A 22528-nucleotide genomic window follows, 5' to 3' on the forward strand; every position below is an offset into this window, starting at 1 on the left:
GGGTTCAGGCCATTAAAGATCTTCCTCTAACCATGGAAAGCAGATCTCCATGGAGTTGGCTTTTGTGGTCCTCAAACAAGTTTGTGTAGTTCAAGTGAAGGAACAATGGTGAAGTGTGTTTTTGTGTGTGGAGAACTGGTGTGAATGCTTGTGTGTGTCTGTGTGTGTGTGTGTGTGTGTGTGTGTGTGTGGGTGTGGGTGTGTGTGCTGTATACACTTGTTTTGAACCCATTGGCGTTCCACACAGCGCGCTTGGTTTTCCGCGTGCCGCGTCAGTCGGAGACTCTTTGAAGATGAGGGGATGAAGGTGATGACGATGGTGGTGCTGATGGTGATGCAGTTCGAGCGGAGGAGAGAAGATGAAGATGAAGAAGCTCTCCAGGAAGCTGGCTGTAGCTGCAGCGGCGCTCTTCTGGGTCGCGGCTCTGCTCTACGTGCTTCTCCTGAAAATCCCTGAACATCACACCGAGAGACAGAGAGAGGTGGTGGAGGTGAGTGCAAGGGGAAGAGAGATAGAAAAAAAGTACCCTGAGAGGATGGAAGCGACCACACACACACACACACACACACACACACACTCGGCACATATCACGAGGCTGCAGGATAAAGGATTTTGCTTTATTCTGATGTTGCTCTTCATTGTCCATCAACTCCATCATTTCATCATGGAGGAGAAACATCATGCAATTAACTGCATCCTATTGTGCACTGAAGTGCATAACCTTATTATTGTTATTATTATTATTATTATTATTATTATTATTATTATTATTATTATTATTATTGTTGTTGTTGTTGTTGTTATATAATAATAATAATAATAATAATAATAATAATAATGATAATTTACACGTTACTAATAACTGATCTCTATTTGTTTGTTTGTTTGTTTGCGTGGTTATTTAGAGCATTTTATGGTCTAATTTATTTATTCATTATTATTATTTTTTTTTATTTTCTTCAACTTTTTATCCAAAAAAGGATCTAATCTTGGATTTTTCTTGGATATTTTTTCCCTAAACCTTTATAATGTTTTTTTAAGAAATATATTTATAAAAATTTTGTTTTGAGACAGCAGAACACTGACCTGCACTGCAGCACCATGCCTTTCGTTATTTTCTTCCCATCCAAAAAATAAATAAATAAATTAGTAAGGAGAGAGAGAGGGGGCATATGATTAGACATATGACATGAGGGTGTTATTGTGTCATAAGTCAGGTTTATTATGTAAAGGAGGCTCATTTGCATTACAGAGGGCGAATAAGAAGCTTCATACTGAAAGCTATTATATACTGAATAAGGACTGTTATATACTGAAAAAGAGTCGTTATTTCCTAATTAAGGATGTATTAAATGAGGACTGTTGTAGTATTCTACTAGTGTTCTATACTATACTATACTATACTATACTATACTAGTGTACTATACTATACTATACCATACTATACTATACTATACCATACTATACTATACTATACTATACTATACTAGTGTCCCATACTATACTATACTATACTATACTAGTGTTCTATACTATACTATACCATACTAGTGTTCTATACTATACTATACTGTACTAGTGTTCTATACTATACAATTCTATACTAGTGTTCTATACCATACTAATGTTCTATACTATACTATACTATACTAGTGTTCTATACTATACTATACTATACTATACTATACTATACTATATAGTGTTCTATACTATACTTTACTATACTATACTAGTGTACTATACTATACTATACTATACTATACTATACTATACTATACTAGTGTTCTACACTACACTATACTAGTGTTCTATACTATACAAGTGTTCTATACTATGCTATACTATACTATACTATACTATACTAGTGTTCTATACTATACTATACTATACTAATGTTCTATACTATACTATATTATACTAGTGTTCTATACTATACTATACTATACTATACTATACTATACTAGTGTTCTATAGTATACTATACTATACTAGTGTTCTATACTATACTATATTATACTAGTGTTCTATACTATACTATACTATACTATACTATACTAGTGTTCTATACTATACTATACTATACTATACTATACTATACTAGTGTTCTATACTATACTATACTATACTAGTGTTCTATACTATACTATACTATACTATACTATACTAGTGTTTTAAACTACACTATACTAGTGTTCTATACTATACTATACTATACTATACTATACTATATACTATACTAGTGTTTTAAACTACACTATACTAGTGTTCTATACTATACTATACTATACTATACTATACTATACTATACTATACTAGTGTTCTATACTATATATCTATTCTATACCCCATTTATACTGAATAGGAGACGTAAATCAGTTTATTATATAAACATCACTCACATTCTGGTTTTTCTCCCAGGCTACGATTTATCAGGTTTTTAACTACAATCTGAACAATTTGCCTTCAGTTAATGAGCATCTCATTTCACCTGACTGACTTCAAACGTTCCACTTCTTTGCTTCAAAAAAAAACCCCTCTTGGCCTGCTTTCTCCGTTCTCTCATCACTCACACTATCAGCTGTGAGATCGTGATCAGCTCCTTTCCTTCTCTAATTATTCTGCTACAAGCGGCTCTTAGTTTCATCTGTCTACAATTATACAACCCTGTATTTCCACCTATATGTAAAGTCTTCTTTTGCTAGACCTTATCATAGATTCCTGACCCTCCTCAAGGATGTTCTTCACCTCCCCACATTTTGTGAGGAGCTTTTTTGTTTTTTTGTCTAAGAATTCTTTCTAAGGATGGCTCTTTTTCCCCTGTCGTTCCACTGACAGCCCTTTTAGGCTTCTTTGCACTCTTTGGACAGATTCCTAATGAGGATGCCAAATCCACTCTTTTTCTACTTTTTATCTACTTTTTCTACTTGTTCATCTAGACACATCATTTTACTAAACGGGCTTCACTGCCATTATGGAATTTAATATCATTCAGATAACTGAAATCTGGGCTGGAAAATTATCATACAATGAATTATTCATAGATTTTCACTTCCAGACCTGACATTTTCAATATATATATATATATATATATATATATATATATATATATATATATATATATATATATATATATATATATATATATATATATATAAAACACGTTTTCAATGTACATTACTGTATATTGTGTTGCGTTATCTGAATCCGTCTATGATGTGTGTATTGTAATGAAAATGTCAGCGTTATTTCTCGCTCCAAAGGCTTTTTACGCCAATTTCCCGCAGGCTCAACTGAAAGCCTGGTGCTTGGCAAGCTTTTTTTTTCTTCCTGAGAAGGAAATAGAGCAAAGGAAACCTACAATTACCTGTCTTTATTACTGTAAGATGATGATGTTGCGTTTTCAAACCCGATAAAACGTCTTTATCAGCATGAGGAGGAAAAAAAAAGTGCAATCGTGTGGAGAATTTGCATTACATTACACACACTTTCGGAGAGTATTAAATATACATGGAATGTCAGAATTGCAGGATTTTTGTGATCTGTTATAATCTATTGTAAAGCTTTTCTTGTGCACCTCATTCCACCTTTTTGCTGTTATAATAAAACTCTTTTGGAGAGATGTTCCACTAGATTCTGCTCTGAAGTGCCGTTCCATTTCCGATCCAATAGGGTATGAGCTTCATATGAGGCTACTCAAGATCTTTCACCATATACAAACCATGTAAAGCAGATCTTCACATGGTTGTCATGCTGGAACAGGTTTGGGTCTGAAGTGTTTGGAGAAGAACCACATATGGCTGTCTCTTCTGGTCCTAATAGATGTTATGATTGAAGACAGTTGACGCCCAATTGTATAGCATTGATCGTTTGCTTTTTTTGTTCCAGATCTCGAATACGGAATGGGATGATCTCCTGGATGAGTTCGAAGAGAAGAACTATCTTAACTCGTACAAGTGGAAGCCTGGCCAAGATCCCTACAGTCTGTATGCCTTTAATCAGAGAGAGAGCGAAAGGATCCCCAGCAACAGAGTACTTAAAGACACCCGCAATCACAGGTATGCTGAGTGGTTACGGTTCCATTTCACTGCTCCAAATTAACCTGGGAGAATTAAGGAGAAATGTTGATGCCTGGGGTACTTATAGTACTTACCATATCGTTGTCATTGTGTGAGTTTTGTGGAAGGTATCAGCATGATGGTGCTTGGGGAGATCAAGATGGTTCACTCGTCGCAACCATCCAGTGGATATTCACTTGATTGTGTGTCCACCATGCAGAGACTTCCCACTAAGTCAATGACCATGATGTAGCAATTAGGACCCCATGCGTCAATGTCGCACTCTTGTTCTTTAAGAACGGCTGTAGAACTAGAGGTACATCCTGGCCTCCAAAACCTTTGAGATGACCACCTCTCCATGGTGCACCATGTTGTTGTATCGGTTATATAAGCTAGCTTGGTTGGGTACTTTTAGCTGTCATTTGCCTGAATTTCACTGCATTGGTTCATTTGATGAGTTGAATATCGAGGCTTCTGCTGGAGATGATGTATCTGGGCGGTGGAGTTGTGGCTCCAGTGAAAGGAGATGTGTGTTCACTGGGCTTCCTGCTTTAGTAATGACATTCATTCTAACTGTGTCTTATATTGCTTTCCTGTGTAATATCTACACCCGTGGAGATATAAGTGTTGGATTGATTCATGTAGGACACCAATGAAGGTTCTACAGAAGTCCGTTTGCAGAGCATTCCTGAGCGTGTTCAGTAGGCACAGAAGCAGACAGCAGCTATTCGTCCGTAAACGAGTTATTCGTCTGTCTCAGGGTTGACACACAGGGTGCTCCCCCTCTAAGCAGAGATTATCCGGCTGGATGACAGGTTATTACCACGGCCTGCTGCCTGGCTTCAGGCCCAGTCATGCTGTGATGTACCTAAGCGGTAACATATAATATGTTCTCTATGCATGTTAATATGTTAGAACATAAAACAACAATGTTAAGCTGATAGCTGAGAATATACACTGTATTGCCAAAAGTATTCTGACACCTGGCAGCATTACAAGGCTGCAGCTCCATGAAGATCTGGGTTGGATGTGTTTGGAAGATCTTGAGTGGCCTATAGAGCTCAAACCCTATTAAACACCTTTGGAATGAATTGGTACGCCATCCCAGGCCTCCTAAATTCCTCCCTTCCTTAGTGTTAGTGATAATCTATGATGTAACTACAATTTCCTTTTCGCATTTTATATATATGCCTTATAGAACATCTGGAATCCTGCTGCTCCAAAATGCAACCGGAGATAAAGTAGTGCCATCAGATTACATTTATTTCCACGAGAAAGACTGCGGCTCCACTAATACCGGAGCTGTTGGCGTTATCTCCTGGTGCTGTTTCTCGTTCTATTTCTCAATTTTTTTTTCAGTTCGTCTCCAAATTCATCTTTATTAAATATTCCACCACATGCAGAAATCATCCATGGAGCTCAGGAAGGAAGTAGGAAATGTCTACAGTAGCTGTCGATCTCTGGATGGAACTGGAACTGGATGGTATTATGCTTCCAGGGGTTTATAAGCAGCACATATGTTTAGATTCAACTGACCATAAAGTTTCTCTGAACGTCTAGATACTGGACCGTGATTGGCTGGAAGTTCAGGTGTTGTTTTTTTTTTATGCAATATGGAGGGAAATTTCCAGGAAAATTTCCGGTAAACTTTTCAGGGAAAATGTTTTTGTTCTTAAATTGATTTGACGTTTTTTCAAAGTTGGAAATTTACCAGGAATTTATGGGAATTTATGGAAATTATTCTATTAAACCAATCTATATAAATTATATTAATATATACATTTTGTTTGGTCTTAAGCTGATATGCATGCAAACATACAGATTTTTAAAAAATGACATTTTGACTTAATTGTTGGTATTATTTTCTTGCGCAATATCTTATAGCACAAAGACGTTTTAAACATAATTGTGTCATTTTTTATTTTATTTTACGAGAATATTCGCCAAGATGGACAATGTTTGAGGTGCGGGATTCATGAAATGATCTGTGTTATGTTATGGAGGAATGCACAGTGCATGTCATGCATTTTGTAAATTCTCAGTTTATTCACATTCTTTCCCATATATTCCTATTGAAAGTTTACAGTTCCTGGAATTTTGCCGCCGTAATCTTGATCGGAGACTACAATCTCGGGAGCTACAAGCCAGGGGGTGGGTAAGATTCTGACTGCATTGCAGTTCAGTGTGATTCTAAAAAAAGACAAAGAGAAACAGAAGGAAAACAAGCTGAATGTGCTGCAGTTCATAGGAAGAAAAACTGAACCATGGAACCACTTAAACATGAAACATCCTGCAGAGAGCAAGAAGGAGGGCAGAAGTAAATTCAGAAAATATTCACGCCTCTCCAGGTTTTTATTTATATTTGGAAGTATTTTTCTATGCCTTTTTTTCCCCTTTGATCTCGTAAATAAAGAGATACGAGTGAGTACACTGAAGGATTTGCTTTTCAGTGTGGACTTGAAATGTACGGTTGTGTGTTCATGTGCAGCTTCAGTCAGATTGATGGTTTGAAATGTTCTTCATGGCTCTGACACTCCACAGTGTATATGTGATGCTTCAGGGGTCTGTGGTATGATTTCTGTCCTACAACATTAAAAATCAGAAAACCTACAAAAGGTTTAGAGACCTTTCTTTCTTTCTTTCTTTCTTTCTTTCTTTCTTTCTTTCTTTCTTTCTTTCTTTCTTTCTTTCTTTCTCTATCTATCTATCTATCTATCTATCTATCTATCTATCTATCTATCTGTCTGTCTGTCTGTCTGTCTGTCTGTCTGTCTGTCTGTCTGTCTGTCTGTCTGTCTGCCCTTCTTTCTTTCTTTCTTTCTTTCTTTCTTTCTTTCTTTCTTTCTCTCTCTATCTATCTATCTATCTATCTATCTATCTATCTATCTATCTATCTATCTGTCTGTCTGTCTGTCTGTCTGTCTGTCTGTCTGTCTGTCTGTCTGTCTGCCCTTCTTTCTTTCTTTCTTTCTTTCTTTCTTTCTTTCTTTCTTTCTTTCTTTCTTTCTCTATCTATCTATCTATCTATCTATCTATCTATCTATCTATCTATCTATCTATCTATCTATCTATCTATCTCTCTGTCTGTCTGTCTGTCTGTCTGTCTGTCTTTATCTATCTATCTATCTATCTATCTATCTATCTATCTATCTATCTATCTATCTATCTATCTATCTATCTGTCTGTCTGTCTGTCTGTCTGTCTGTCTGTCTGTCTGTCTTTATCTATCTATCTATCTATCTATCTATCTATCTATCTATCTGTCTGTCTGTCTGTCTGTCTGTCTGTCTGTCTGTCTGTCTGTCTGTCTGTCTGTCTGTCTTTTCTATCTATCTATCTATCTATCTATCCATCCATCCATCCATCCATCCATCCATCCATCCATCCATCCATCCATCCATCCATCCATCCATCTATCTATCTATCTATCTATCTATCTATCTATCTATCTATCTATCTATCTATCTATCTATCTATCTTTCTTTCTTTCTTTCTTTCTTTCTGTTTCTCTGTCTATCTCTCTTTCTATCGTTCTGTTCTCTCCTGTACATGTGTGATGTAGCTGCAGGAGTGTGTTTGTGTGTTTTGATATCTTTTCTCTCCTCAGGTGTGTATCGCTGTACCATGACACTGAACTGCCCTCCACCAGTATCGTGATCACGCTGCATAACGAGGCTCGTTCCACTCTGCTGCGTACACTGAGGAGGTGAGACTCGCCCTGTAACTCCTCCATGAACTAAACATCTCATTCTACACACCACACCACATGCACAATCTTAAACCAGGAGTCAGGAGATGCTGGTAGGACCACAGCAAGATGTGTTGGGGTTGTGTGTAAATGGTTCTTCACAAAGTGATTTGTGTTTCTGTGGCAGCGTGCTGAATCGGACACCTGTGCATCTGATACATGAGATCATCCTGGTGGACGACTTCAGTGGGGATCGTAAGTCATGACAGTTTTCTCTCCAGAGTGCTGTGTTCTGCATAGTGTGTGAGACTCTTTCTGTTCTTCTCAGCGAACGACTGCCTTCTTCTCACCAAGTTACCTAAAGTCAAGTGTCTTCGCAATAATCGAAGAGAAGGTAGGATCCTCAACTCCCCCGTATGCATGATGTCATAAATAAAAATTCATCAATCATCAGGTCATGTTCGTTTTTTACCATGATCCTGAAAAGCTTGAAGAAACCCAACATATATCTTCAGGGGAAAAGACCACCATCATTAACTCTATTAACTCTTTAAAGTCAGTCTGAAGAAAGAATGATAGATAGATGAATAGATAGAAAGAAAGAGTTGGATGAATGGAAAGAAAGAAAGATATATATCACTTTGTTTGTCTGTCTGTCTGCCTGCCTGCCTGTCTGTCTGTCTGTCTGTCTGTCTCTGTCTGTCTGTCTAAATGTCTTTCTTTCTTTCTTTCCTTCCATCTGCCTGTCTGACTCTTTCTTTCTTTGTTTCTTTCACACTGGCTTTGAAGAGCTAATAGAGTTAGTGGTGATGATCTTTCCTTCTGTAGTGAGATGATGGGTTTCTTCAGATTTGTCAGGATCAGAACGGAAACCAGACCCTGACAGTGCTGAGGAGCTCCTTCCCTCAGGTCTCCTACTGTATCAGTGATATAGAGAATGAGGAATCATTAATAGAGGCTGTAGTGTACTTTCACACCTGTTTTTGGCTCAGGGTTGATCAGGTCCAGGGTTCGAGGGGCAGATGCTGCTGAAGCAGAGGTTCTCACCTTCCTCGACAGCCACTGTGAGGTCAACAAAGACTGGCTGCCTCCACTGCTTCAGAGGATTAAAGAGGTACTGAGATATCTGACTTTTCTTTACAACAGAAACACGTCGCATCATAAAATGTGGTGATTAACAGTTATCTGTGTTGTGAAGTATCTGAAGTGAGCTGCTTTATTCCAGGACTCCAGCTGTATCGCCAGCCCAGTCATCGACATCATCAACATGGACTCCTTTGCCTACATTGCTGCTTCCTCAAACCTTCAGGGTGGTAAGCGTTAACTCACACACTTCATACTATAGAAAAATACACAATATTTACCTCAGCTGCTTGGAGCGAACACATAAGGAGAATCTACAACACACTGCTCTTTACACAACTGGCACATTTTCAACAAATTTTATTTCCTGTCGCCCGTTCTCTGTTTCGGTCTCAGGATTTGACTGGAGCCTCCATTTTAAGTGGGAACAGCTATCTGCTGAGAAGAGAGCTAAGAGACTCAACCCCACAGAACCCATTAAGTAGGTGAACAGAACATTATCTATTATCAATCAATCAAACAGTCAATCAGTCAATCTGTCTGTCTGTCCGTACAACCAACCATCTGTCCCTCAGTCAGTTCAAGCCATTTTTGTCTATAGTGATTATTTATCTATCTATCTATCTATCTATCTATCTATCTATCTATCTATCTATCTATCTATCTATCTATCTATCTATCTATCTATCTATCGTAAACCGTTCTTATGATAAACGTTAATCATTTTTTAATATGTGGAATTCAGGACCCCTGTTCTTCCTGGAGGGCTGTTTGTCATCAATAAATCCTGGTTCAACCACCTGGGGAAATATGACACAGCCATGGATATCTGGGGGGGAGAAAACTTTGGTGAGTGAGTATATGTGTGTGTGTGTGTGTGTGTGTGTGTGTGTGTGTGCGTTTTTATAAACGGGTCAATGCACCAGATGTATTTGATGAACTGGAGAAGAAAATGATTATATAAGAAATAGAATGAAGAACAATGGTGCTCTAATAATAAATATTTATTTATATTTATAATTATTTATTTATTATAAGCAGTGCATTGTGAGTCTTGTGAACCTCACCTCACTTCGCCACAGAGATCTCGTTCAGAGCGTGGATGTGTGGAGGAAGCCTGGAGATCGTCCCGTGCAGCAGAGTTGGCCATGTCTTCCGCAAGAAACACCCGTACAGCTTTCCAGACGGCAACGCCAATACTTATATTAAGTAAGATTTCTTGAGCAGTATTCACTCATCATTATCATCATCATCATCATCATCATCATCATCATCATCATCATCATTATTATCTCCTAGCTCACATCGTCATGCACAATCAGGTGCATTGCAGAGATGACGTTCCTTAGATTCCTGTTTGCTAGTTGAAGAGATCAATGCTTTTTTTTTCGTCTCTCAGACAAAGTATATTAAAAGTATAAAGTATAACTAAAGTTGTGATTGTCACTAAAGTGTTCATCTGACAGTTGTGCAACTGTGCAACAAAAAAAAAAGGTCCATGTAAAGTATTTTTTTAAATAAAATGCCTACAGCAGGATTCGTTTAGTACTTCAGTATTTAGCTGAGATTTCACTGTGACTTATTTCTGGCCTGATCTGTAGACAGGTCATGAATCAGCTTGTGTTTTCATAGGTTTTTTTTTCATGTGTTCTTATTTTTGTCCTTGCATCAGCAATGGAAAGACTCGTGTCTTGTTAGCTGTTTCGGTTTCCCTCTGCGTGTCATGTATAAACATTTGTTCCTGTGATTCAACACCTATTTCCACTTCCACGTCCATGCCCGAGTGAACAGGGTCGCTATAATTGCTTCTCAGGAGCACATTTTGTTTTCAGGAACACGCTGCGTACCGCTGAGGTGTGGATGGATGACTTCAAAATCTTCTACTACTCCGCTCGACCGGCCGCCCGAGGCAAGTCCTACGGAGAGTGAGTTCCCCAAGTGTACACCAGACATCACACCACTTTCTGTACACCTGCTTATAGACGTGATTATTCAGATGATCAATGTCACATGTTTACACTAGAAATACGCTCCATTTGAAGGAAAATTGAAGGCCATTTCGAATTTAATGGCTGCAACAAGTCTCAAAACAACTTGAGACAGGAGCATGTTTACCACTGTGTAGCATCACGTCTGGAAACTGAAAAGACCAGTTGCTGAAGTTTTGGGAGTGGAATGTTGTCCCATATGTGTCTGCCCATATACAGGATTCGAGCTGAACAGTTCTGGGTGTTCTTTGTTGTGTTTTTTGTTTTATGATTATGATGATTTTATTGTGAATAAAAATGTGGGTTATTTGCATTCTGTTTTTATTTACATTTTACACAGTGTCCCAACTTTTTTTGGAATTGGGGTGACAGACAGACAGACAGACAGACAGACAGACAGACAGACAGACAGACAGCAACAATGTCGTGATTTTGGAGGTTTTTGAGGAAAATGTTGTCCGAAATGATTTGATTTCCTCTGACTGTTGTTTCTTGGCAGCATTCATGGTAGACAGGAGCTAAGAAAAAGTCTGAACTGCAAAACGTTCCAGTGGTATTTGGACAAGGTCTATCCAGAGCTCAGGTGTGTGTGTGTGTGTGTGTGTGTGTGTGTGTGTGTGTGTGTGTGTGTGTGTGTCTGTGTGTGTAACTGTGTGTTTTTGTGTATGCCAGATTGGTCCTGATAATTGATCTGCCTCTATAAAGTAATTTAATACACAAGCTAATGTGCATAGATGCATTCTTTCCCAGGGTTCCTGATAATTCCCATTCAAAATCCGGAGCGATCCAGCAAAGGCAGAACTGTCTTGAAGCTCAGCATGCTGAAGGACAGGACACTCCGGTGCTCATGCTCGCCCCATGCATTAGCAACAGAACCGCCAACCAGGTATGACAGAGACACTGTCTTGCTGCTTACATTGCAAAAGAGACACTCAATCAGATTAAACACTCCCCTCTGCACCCGTCTGTCTCTGCTAATCCGCTCTAGATTAGATTAGATTAGATTAAACTTTATTGTCATTGTGCAATGTACAGAGCCAATGAAATGCAGTTAACATCTAACCAGAAGTGCATAAGTGGCCTATTCACAATAAATAAATATTAGTCTGATAAATAAGGTTATGGGGTCCATATATACAAGGGGGAGGGGGAATAATGTACAGATGGTGCAGTAGGTAATAATATATGTAAATATAGTAATATACAATATACTGTGCAAAGTTTGGGCATAGATGTCGAGAGAAGTATGAATGTTGTATGATGCAGTATTTACAGAATACATATGAGTGGAATATACAGTTATGCAGAGATAAACAAGTTATGGATGGACTTGTCTGTCTGTCTGTCTGTCTGACTGACTGTCTGTAATAAATCTATCTATATAACTACAATATTTTTAATAAACTGTATTTATTGATTGATTACTATTTATAAATCATAAGTTATTTCTGTAGTAATGTATCATTTATTAATGATAATATTATAATGTAATATTTATTTTAATATGGAAAATAGTCATAAAAATGTACATATATAAATATTGATTTATTTAAATATAATAATAAATAAATTCATTATCCTTTATTTATATACTGATACATTTTTTTTGGATGTATTAACTAATTTATTTCTTTATATCAGTACATCATAACTCATAAATGCTGGAGGTGACCATGGTATGATGATAGATTATAGATGATAATCCACAGCTGACCCATCTGTAGCCTGTAGTCGTGGGTGATCACCTTAACTGTATATCTGTCGGGTTCAGATGCTCTGATGTGCTTTCAGGAGTGGATGTACACACATGGACAGCAGATTCGCCAGCAGCAGGTCTGCCTGTCCGTCTCGACCACGTTGCCAGCCTCCCAGATCTTACTCGTACCCTGCAACATCAGCGACAGCAAACAGGTAACACCAAGAGGGTTTACTGAGGACCAGGGATTTTATAGTCAGAAATTTTAATAGATAAAATCACGTTTTTTTTATTAAAAGCTGAAGGTTTTATAATAATAGAACCAAAATATATCTTTATGGTTACAGAGTTCAGATTTAAGGTATTATATGCTTTCTTTCTTTCTTTCTTTCTTTCTTTCTTTCTTTCTTTCTTTCTTTCTTTCTTTCTTATTAATAAGTTAATTATATGCATTAACAAATAATTGATTACTTTGAGACATATTAGTGTGTGTGTGTGCGTGTGTGCATGTGTGTGCATGCGTGTGTGTGTGTGTGTGTGTGTGTGTGTGTTCCTTTTCGTCTCAAAGCGCTGGCAAAAAGCAGGCACCCACCTGGAGCACCAGGTATCAAACTTCTGTTTGGACAGTGAGATGGCATTGGATGGTGGGATTTTGGTGATCAGCCCGTGTGACCTCTCAGTGCAAACACAGAGATGGGAAATGCCTTTCTCCTGATCCTGACCTTCTTCAGGATTATATGTGAGAGAGAGAGAGAGAGAGAGAGAGAGAGAGAGAGAGAGGGAGGGAGAGAAAAACTCATATGTACTGCATGGAAGACATCAGTAATCTGCTTCAACAGCAGTCACTTTCAGTGTCTGTAGCTGAAGAGGTAATAGTGGACTCTCTATCTATCTATCTATCTATCTATCTATCTATCTATCTATCTATCTGTCTGTCTGTCTGTCTGTCTGTCTGTCTGTCTGTCTGTCTGTCTGTCTGTCTGTCTGTTATATGTTTATTTTAAATTGATATAATTCACAATTTGTCTGGTAATTTACACAATAATGTTTTTTATTGTCTGTAAATTTATGAAAAGTGTATAAATAATTTATTTTTTTAAGTTAAATAATTAAGTATTAATAAATCTTTTTTATTATTATTCATTTGTTTTCATGTATTGTGGTTGTTTTATGTGATACTTATTCGCATGTGTGAATGTCTTCTGCTAATCCTTTTTGTAATCGTTTTCTTTCAGGATTCCTGGAGTGTCAGTAAGAACAGAAATGAACAGCTGGCCACGTGCGAAAAGAGCAAGACCTTTAAAATAACAGTGGAGAAGTGCAATACTGAAAAACTCTTCCTGCTTTTTTTTTTTCTTCAATTTTTGCACATTTGTCACACGCAATTGTTTTACAACTTCAGATGAAGAAAACTAAAAATTGCTTTTCTAATTTTTTTCATTTCATAGTGTACATTTGATCCAACTCTCGCTGGCAGTAGGCCATGAACAAATATTTGCCATCTCATGAAGGTTTTTTGGGATAATGTTCTAATGAGTATTAGAACATGAAGAACGTTTTGGAAGAACTGTTTTGGAGTCATGTTACACGTGTGGTAGAGCGTTTCACAGCGAATGTGTGTGAAACATGGTGATGGTAGTGTGATGGTGTGGGGATGCATTTGCTGATTAAGGAGGACTTGCACTAATTGATGAAGCACAAGAGCAAGTCGAATTCTGATTGGCTTGTGAGTATCAAAATAAAGCTATAGGTTTGGGCTAATCAAAGTCTTGACATGAAACTTATTGAGGTGTTTACTTCTAGTTCATGCTGAAAAAAGTAATTCTCCAAAGTCTAGCGGGACAATCTGAGAATCTAATATAATCTCTCTCTATATATGTATGTATGTATGAATGAATGGCATCCCAAAAGCACCATTCAGAAAAATGGCTTGTACTGTTGTATATCACTGCACAACATTATACAATAAACAGTCTGATACGTTGATGTACATTGTTTTGATCTATGGAGGGTAACAGAAAAGAGGAATTCCTACTAGTTCTAGTAGGAAATGCAAATCACAGAGTGTACAAGCATGTTCACAAGCAAGGGAAATTTAAAAAGAACGTCAGGTAAAAATAAAAGGATTGTAAAACGAGTAGGTAAAACGAATATAAAAAGAGGGTAAAGAGAACATAAAGGGAATGTAAGGGGGACATGAAAGAGTGTAATAAGAACATTAAGGGAATGTAAAGGGAACATGAAAGAGTGTAAACAGAACATAAAGGGAACATGAAAGAGTGTAAACAGAACATAAAGGGAACATGAAAGAGTGTAAACAGAACATAAAGGGAACATGAAAGAGTGTAAACAGAACATAAAGGGAACATGAAAGAGTGTAAACAGAACATAAAGGGAATGTAAGAGGGGGTAAAAAAAGAGTGCAATAAGACCATAAAAAGAGTGTAAAGCAAAGGTAGAGGGAGTGTAAATCGAGGGTAGAAAGAATGAATGAAATAGGAACATAAAGACAGTGTAACTAGAGTGTGAATGAAACCTAAAGTGAGTGAAAATGGGATGTAAAGAGTACAAACTGAGGGTGTAAAGAGAATGTAACTAGAGTTTAACTAGAATGTCAAGGGAATGTAAAGTGAGTGTAAAAAAATATAAGTGAATGTAAACTAAATGCGATGAGAGATTATACAGAGGGTCAAGGGAATGTAAAGTAAGTCTAAATCAAGAGTGTAAAGAGAATGTCAAGGGAACGTAAAGAGAGTGTAACTAGAGTGTCAAAGGAGTGTAAAGTAAATGTAAAGGGAACATAAAGACGGCACTAATCACGCCGTGGGTAGCCATACGATTTTCACCACTAAAGCGAAGCAGATCACTAGAAAGTCAGGTTGTGAAGGAAGAAAAGTAGAAACCCACTGCACCATCTGCTCTCAGGACCAAAGGTCATTGGCATAAGACGAGTATAAGACGAGTTATAAAATCCAAACTAGTCTCTAGTGTGCACAGATCATTAATATAGTCATTTATAGTAGCTAAAATATAGTGATTTATAGTTTAGGTTTATAGTTTATAGGGAGTCTTTGTTGGGAATGTGCACACAATTTCTTTTACTATAAGAATTAGTATATGTAATTTTTTTAAAGATATATTGAAACCAGAAACTAGAACATTCAGAAGTTAGAGAAAAAAGTGAAAAGCTTCTTGTGTCCCACTTTATTAATTATTATTATTTTTTTTTTTTACAAATTGCGTTTTCCACTCGGGCCTCCGTAGCTACGACATTTTCAAGGGACCGACGCTAATGTATTTTTCGCGTCCGTTTAGCTGATGGCTTTCGTGGCTAACTTTGTTTTGATACATTACGAGATTGTTAGATTAGTATGAGGATGCATATAATATTATATTTATATATGTTATAAATGTTTATCGACATCCGAGTGTTAAAAATGAGAGCGCACGAGCAACCCCGAAGTAAGCCATGCTAGTTAGCTAGCATAATGCGAGTTAGCTTGTTGCAGGCTACAATTTCCGCTTTGCATTCGCTCTATGGTCTGTGTTTCTTCCTTCTCCTGGTTTTCCTTGAGGTGTATGTGGCTGTTTCTTGGCTCTCTGCCTTCACTGAACCTATAGCACTATCGAGCAAGCAAAGACGCGAAGTGATGACGTTGCCAAGCGTCACATGCAGCATCTGACTTTTTTCTTTTTAAACATATCTATAGATCTAATGTTCTAGCTGAGGTCTATGTCTTCTGTCTCAGCAGTAAACCCATGTTTGTCCGCCCCCTGAGTGCAGTGGGCTCTGCTCCATCTGTTGCATCTCTTTGGAAGCACTGCTCCTGGTGCTGGAGAAATCCATTTCCACTCATCACTACCAGAACCATTTTGACCTCACCCAGACCTTTCTGGTCATTCATCTGGAGTGAGCTGCAGAGCAGAGATCGCCCACGACTCTTCCATCTCTCACCTGGCCTGATGAAGCACCCCGATCTAGAGCCTCCTGTCAAAAGGAGAAAGAGTTCGGAGTGTGAACGTTCAGGTGAAGGTGTTCAGATCAGCCCAAAACGCTCGGCTTACAGAGAGAGACGAGAGACTGCGTGGCTCCGCAACCTTACAGATGTTTCTGGGAAACTTTCCTCCGATGGAGCACAGACGAAAACAGGTGATGATCTGGCAGAATGTCCGAATTAGTGTTGTGGGGTTTTGAGATCAAATCCTAGCACCATCAAGGCTGCCACTGCTGGGTCCTTAAACAAGACCCTCAATACTCCGTTGTATAAAATGAACAAATGCTATAATGTATTATTACTGTGTTATTCCTAATAATATGATTAGATCCTGTTCCAGAGTTGCAGAGGCAGTGGGAGGAGCTGTCCGAGAGCCTAAGTGCTGAACCGTTCAATTTCTCCGTCATGTCCTACAACATCCTGTCTCAAGAACTGCTCCTGAGCAACCTTTACCTTTATAAACACTGTAACCCACACGTACTGGAATGGCACCATCGCTTCGATAACCTCCTCGAGGAGCTGAAGCGTCACGCCGCAGATGTGAGCGAATCGCGCGTTTCCGACACCGGTTGTGTTTAATACCGTCTCTAGTGTGTTGCGGTTAAGTGTTTGATTCTGTTCTTTTCTATAGATCATGTGTCTTCAGGAGGTGCAAGAGGATCATTATCAGAAGCAGATCAAACCCAGTCTAGAACATCTAGGTACGCTTTGTTCTGTTTAGACTTTGCTGCGTGAAATACTTCTCTTTTGGATCCTGCCGGCGGTACATCCAGAAACGAATGAGCGCTTTTGGACCGGAAGTCCCTTTTTGTTTTTTTTCTGCCCAAATGTAGGAGAGTTTTGCTAAGGCCACAATGTATGAGTTTTTCTAATTTTGGTACATATCTTCCATACCTTCTATTTTACATTTATATATAAGGAATGAAACAAAAATAACTACATCAGTATGAAGTGAACGTAAAGAGAATGTAAAGGAAACTTAAGATTTTAACTAGTGTGAGTGTCAAGGGAAGTGAGTAAAGAGTGTAAAAAGAATGTAAAATAAATGTAAAGGATGTTCAAAATGTCAAAGGAATAAAGAGAGAATGTAAAATGAGGGTAGAAAGAGTGTAAAAAAAAATACAAAGTAAATGTTAAGGATGTTAAAAATGTCAAAGGAATGTGAAGAGAATGTAAAACGAGGGTAGAGTCGAAAAAGAATGTAAAGTAGTGTAAAGGTAAAAGTAATGTAAAGGGTGGCGGGAAAAAGTAAAGTGAATGTAAAGGGATCTTAAAGTAAGTGTAAAGAGATAGTAAAAGTGAAGTAACGGTAAAGAGAGTGTAAACAAATGTAGCAAGAGTTTAACTAGACTGTCAAGGGGATTTAAAGTAAATGTAAACATACTAAATGTGAATGTAAAGAGTGAAACTAGAGTGTCAATGGAATGTAAAGGGAACATAAATACAGTGTAAATAGATTGTCAAGAAAATGTAAAAAAAAAAAACGTAAAGAGTGTAAAATGTAAATGAAGTGTAAAGGAAACGCAAAGAGTCTGAAAAGGGAATGCAGAGAAAGAAGGTGGACGTAAAGGGAGTGTTAACAGTGTAAAGAAGACTTAACGAGGTGTGCAGAGTGTAAAAGGAATGCAGCAAGAGTATAAAGGAACTTGAGCAGAATAACTGGAATGTAAAGTGTGTATAAAGGGAGTTTACAGTACGAGTGTATAATCTATATATAGAAGTCGTGTTCAATCCTTGCATCCATTTCCTCATTTGCAGGATACCACTGCGAGTATAAGCGCCGGACTGGTCGCAAGCTTGATGGCTGCATGGTAGCTTTTAAAACATCTCGCTTCGCGTTGTCCTCCGCTCACCCTGTGGAGTTTTTCCGGCATGGAATCCCGATCCTGGACCGGGATAACGTGGGACTGATTGTGATGCTGAAGCCAATGGGAGCGTCAGGTTCTGAATGCAACATCTGCGTGGTCACCACTCACCTGCTGTACAACCCCCGGCGGGGTGACATCAAGCTAGCACAGCTGGCACTTCTGATGGCCGAGATCGGTCGCGTCGCACGGCAGGGGGACGGTACGACCTGCCCCATACTGCTGTGTGGTGACTTTAACTCGGTGCCCACGAGTCCCCTCTACACCTTCATTACAGATAGCAGGCTGGAATATGCAGGAATGCCCATTGGGAAGGTGAGAGGAATCATCAGGTGAACACTATTTGTGTTAAATAGCTTTTTGTAAATGTAAAGAGAGTTTAAAGTGGGTGAAGTGACTAAAGGGAACGTAAAGTGTCATAGGAATGTATAGAGTGTGGAAAGAATGCGTGGTGACTAAAGGGAAGGTAAATGCAGTGTAAAACAAGTGAAGTGACTGTAAAGTTTACAACATGCAAAAGATATGTAAAGAAAATCTAATGTAATTGAAGTGACTAAAGGGAATGAAAAAGAGAGTGTAAAGTAACTGTAAAGGGAATATAAAGTGTAAATAAATGTTGGAAGAGTGTAAAGTGACAGTAAAAAGGAATGTTGGAAGAGTGTAAAGGGAACGTAAAGTGTAAAAAGGAATGTTGGAAGAATGTAAAGTCACAGTAAAAGGAAAGTTGGAAGAATGTAAAGTCATAGTAAAAGGAATGTTGGAAGAGTGTAAAGTCACAGTAAAAGGAATGTTGGAAGAATGTAAAGTCACAGTAAAAGGAATGTTGGAAGAGTGTAAAGTCACAGTAAAAGGAATGTTGGAAGAGTGTAAAGTCACAGTAAAAGGAATGTTGGAAGAGTTTAAAGTCACAGTAAAAGGAATGTTGGAAGAGTGTAAAGGAATGTAAAGTGTTAAAGGAATGATGGAAGAGTGTAAAGTGACAGTAAAGGGAACGTAAAGGGTTAAAGGAATGTAAAAAAAAACGTGAAGTGACAGTAAAGGGAACGTAAAGGGTTAAAGGAATGTAAAAAAAAAAACATGAAGTGACAGTAAAGGGAACGTAAAGGGTTAAAGGAATGTAAAAAAACGTGAAGTGACAGTAAAGGGAACATAAAGGATTAAAGGAATGTTGGAAGAGTGTAAAGTGACAGTAAAGGGCGTAAAGGGTTAAAGGAATGTAAAAAGAGCATGAAATGACAGTAAAGGGAAAGTAAAGTGTGAAAGAATTGCAAGAAAAGTGTAAAATGACTAAAGGGAATGTAAAGAGAGTGCAAGTAAAGTGACTGAAGGGTATTTGAGGTGACTGTAAAGGGACATTAAATGTGTGTAAAGTCAGTAAAGAAAACATTAAAAGGTATAAATTGCCTGTAAAGAGTATGTAGGCCGAGTGTAAAGAGGACCTACAAAGAGATGTACAGGGAATGCAAAGAGTGTAAAGGTGTTCCATGTGTGCAGTCACATTACTACATATTACTACAGATAAAAAAAAAAAGAATTACATCGTTGTTTACATTAAAACAACATTTCAGAAGGCACTAAATAAACCCCATAAACTCCATAAACCGTACTCATGTCTAAGCATTTCAGGTTCGCACTTTCTTCCCTTCACAGACTTCCTCATTCTCATTTCTTTTTCATGTTGCAGGTATCAGGACAGGAAGAAAGCCCTCGAGGGCACAGAGTCCTCACTTCACCCCTTTTGCCCTCCGGGCTCGGCATCTCTCGGCTGTGCCAGTACGAGAGCCAAACTAACGGTGTGACCTGTCGCTTTTATTAAATGGATTTTACTGAACCACTGTTTATTCAATTCTATTTCTACACGTTTACCGGCATTTTGATTCTACCAATCAGTAACAATCAGTATTCTTCATTCATGTTGAGATAAATGTGTTAAAAAAATTACTCTAAACCTCAGAGATTACATTTGTTTTATTAAATAATGCATTATTCAGTCCCAACAGAAACTGGTGGAAAGGAATCTGGGAAACAAGCTTCAAACAAAGAGTGCGTTCTGCTCAATTCCTTCATTAAGAAAAAAAAGAAAATGAACTCCGATTTATTTCCTTTCTGTTCTTTTTTACCAGCTTGAAAATCCCCAGCCTTGAACACCGCCTGAAGCTGACCTCGGTGTACTCTCACTACCTGAAAGAGAGCGGCCGTCGTGAAATCACCACCTGCCACTCGCGCACTGCCATCACCGTCGATTACATCTTCTACTCCCCTGCACAGTGGGATGAGTTGGGCTGGAAAGGTGAGACTCCTGCGTGGAGTTAATACCATACCTGTAACTTTTCTCGAGACACAGAAACATGGGGTACCAACTGACAGCGAGCTGCAGGACTGATTGAACATTCAAATCATTTAGAGCTTGTATAATTCACTGTAAAAAGGGGGTGTAAAGGTGCATGAAGGTGACATAAAGTAAGTGTAAAGGGAACGTAAAGAGAGTGTAATTCGAACGAGTGTAGTTCATGAGTTCAAATCCTATTCACAACGAGCTGCAGCTCCTGGGTCCCTGAGCAAGGCCCCAAATCCACAGCTTTTCAGTTGTATGATTAAAGATAAATGTACGTCGATGAGGGCGAATGAGGGCGTCGGCCAAATGCCGACGGTGTAAATGTAATGAATGTAAAGAGAGTGTGAATTGAATGTGAAGGGAAGTTTTAAATTGAGTGTAAAGGGAGTGTGAAGGTAGCGTAAATTAAGTGTAAAGAAAATGTAGGAAGTGTAAAGTGAACATAGTGAGTGTGAAGTGACTGTAAATAGAGTGTAAAGGGAATATAAAATGAGCGTCAAGTGACGGTAAAGAGAGCAAAATGCGGAGGTAAAGGTAATGTAAAGATGGTGTAAAGAAACTGTAAAGGGACCGTAAAGGCAATGTAAAGAAAGTGCAAAAGGGCATGTAAAAGAAGTGTAAAGGGAACATAGTGAGTGTAAAGTGACAGTAAATGGAGCATAAAGGTAATGTAAAGAGAGTGTAAAGTGACTGTAAAGATAGCAAAATGGGTCGGTAAAGGTAATGTAGAGATGGTGTAAAGAAATTGTAAAGAAAGTGTAAAGGGAATGTGAAGGAAGTGTAACTGGAACATAAGAGATTGGAAAAGGGCCGTAAAAGTAACTAAAGTCACTGTAAAGAAAATGTAACAGGAACAATGGCTGTAAAAAGAGTGTAAAATAAATGTTTACACAATGGTCCCAGACACCAGTTTACCACAGAGCTGTGTTTTCTTCCTAGAATGCAGTTCTGCTCCACAGCGAGGTCTGCAGCTGTTATCTAGACTGGCCCTGGTGGGAGAAGCCGAGCTGAGAGAAGCGAACGGCCTGCCCAATCAGTGCCACTCATCAGACCATCTTCCTCTCATCGCCCGCTTCCGTCTGCACTCCTGACCTTCCTCGGCTGCCTGGTGCAGATAGATCAGATCTCACAAGTCACATGATAAAAAGCGATTGCTTTATAAATGGTGATGTTTAGATCTCTGGAGTTTTTACAGAACGCCAGCAAAACTTACACACGTCACATACATCAGACTTCAACTTAAGTTATTGGAAAGATGTTTTTTTGTTTTTGTGTTTTTTTGTCATGTTTTCATATCTGATTTTATTGAAGTGTCTGGACTTTTTAATTTATTAAGCATGAAGTCTTATGTCAGTGTCTAATCTGTACAGTAGAGCAGTAATAATGCTGAATATCGTTCCAGATATTACAAATATTCGACAACGGTAAATATTTTAACACAGAGAATACGAATCGGATGACGGGGACCTCACTACATTTCAATAATAAAAGCGTGCCCTGTGTGGTTTTAATCGAATCTCAGCTTTTTTTATAATTGTTTAAAAACACATTTAACACTGATTTTATTTATTTTTATATATATATATATATATATATATATATATATATATATATATATATATATATATATATATATATATATATATATACATACACACTCTATATGGATAGCTGACTTTTACAGACATATGCAGTTCACAAATATTTCAAACTGTTTTTCTTTGGTAGCTTCCAAACGTATTAGAGTTTTCCAGCCATATGATCGATCGATCTATCTATCTATCTATCTATCTATCTATCTATCTATCTATCTATCTATCTA

General features: G+C 38.0%; 2 protein-coding genes across 6 annotated transcripts; both read left to right on the plus strand.

The window, feature by feature from the left end:
• The first annotated feature begins 276 nt into the window (after positions 1-276).
• Positions 277-14501, plus strand: galnt14 (UDP-N-acetyl-alpha-D-galactosamine:polypeptide N-acetylgalactosaminyltransferase 14 (GalNAc-T14)). 2 transcript variants are annotated; one of them, XM_046873474.1, is made up of 16 exons: positions 277-491; positions 3887-4056; positions 7664-7762; positions 7932-7999; positions 8073-8138; positions 8737-8858; positions 8970-9057; positions 9224-9308; positions 9573-9676; positions 9910-10036; positions 10660-10752; positions 11315-11398; positions 11566-11701; positions 12607-12726; positions 13080-13380; positions 13747-13808. In XM_046873474.1, the coding sequence occupies exons 1-15, from the start codon at positions 360-362 to the stop codon at positions 13224-13226; spliced, it is 1641 nt and encodes a 546-aa protein (XP_046729430.1). In that variant the 5' UTR covers positions 277-359; the 3' UTR covers positions 13227-13380; positions 13747-13808. The 2 variants fall into 2 exon arrangements, with proteins under 2 accessions (XP_046729430.1, XP_046729429.1); XM_046873473.1 differs by lacking the exon at positions 13080-13380 and having other exon boundaries at positions 13747-14501.
• Positions 14502-15756: 1255 nt separating this feature from the next.
• Positions 15757-22222, plus strand: angel2 (angel homolog 2 (Drosophila)). Of its 4 annotated transcripts, none has more exons than XM_046873481.1 (9): positions 15757-15973; positions 16261-16661; positions 16835-17046; positions 17138-17207; positions 18265-18686; positions 20056-20164; positions 20363-20414; positions 20495-20661; positions 21646-22222. In XM_046873481.1, exons 2-9 carry the CDS (start codon positions 16271-16273, stop codon positions 21795-21797), a joined length of 1575 nt encoding a protein of 524 aa, XP_046729437.1. In that variant the 5' UTR covers positions 15757-15973; positions 16261-16270; the 3' UTR covers positions 21798-22222. The 4 variants fall into 4 exon arrangements, with proteins under 4 accessions (XP_046729437.1, XP_046729438.1, XP_046729436.1 ...); XM_046873482.1 differs by having other exon boundaries at positions 16264-16661; XM_046873480.1 differs by having other exon boundaries at positions 15757-16661.
• The last annotated feature ends 306 nt before the right edge of the window (positions 22223-22528 follow it).

Source organism: Silurus meridionalis, chromosome 18 (genome assembly GCF_014805685.1).
Source record: "Silurus meridionalis isolate SWU-2019-XX chromosome 18, ASM1480568v1, whole genome shotgun sequence".
Classification (NCBI taxonomy): Eukaryota; Metazoa; Chordata; class Actinopteri; order Siluriformes; family Siluridae; genus Silurus; species Silurus meridionalis.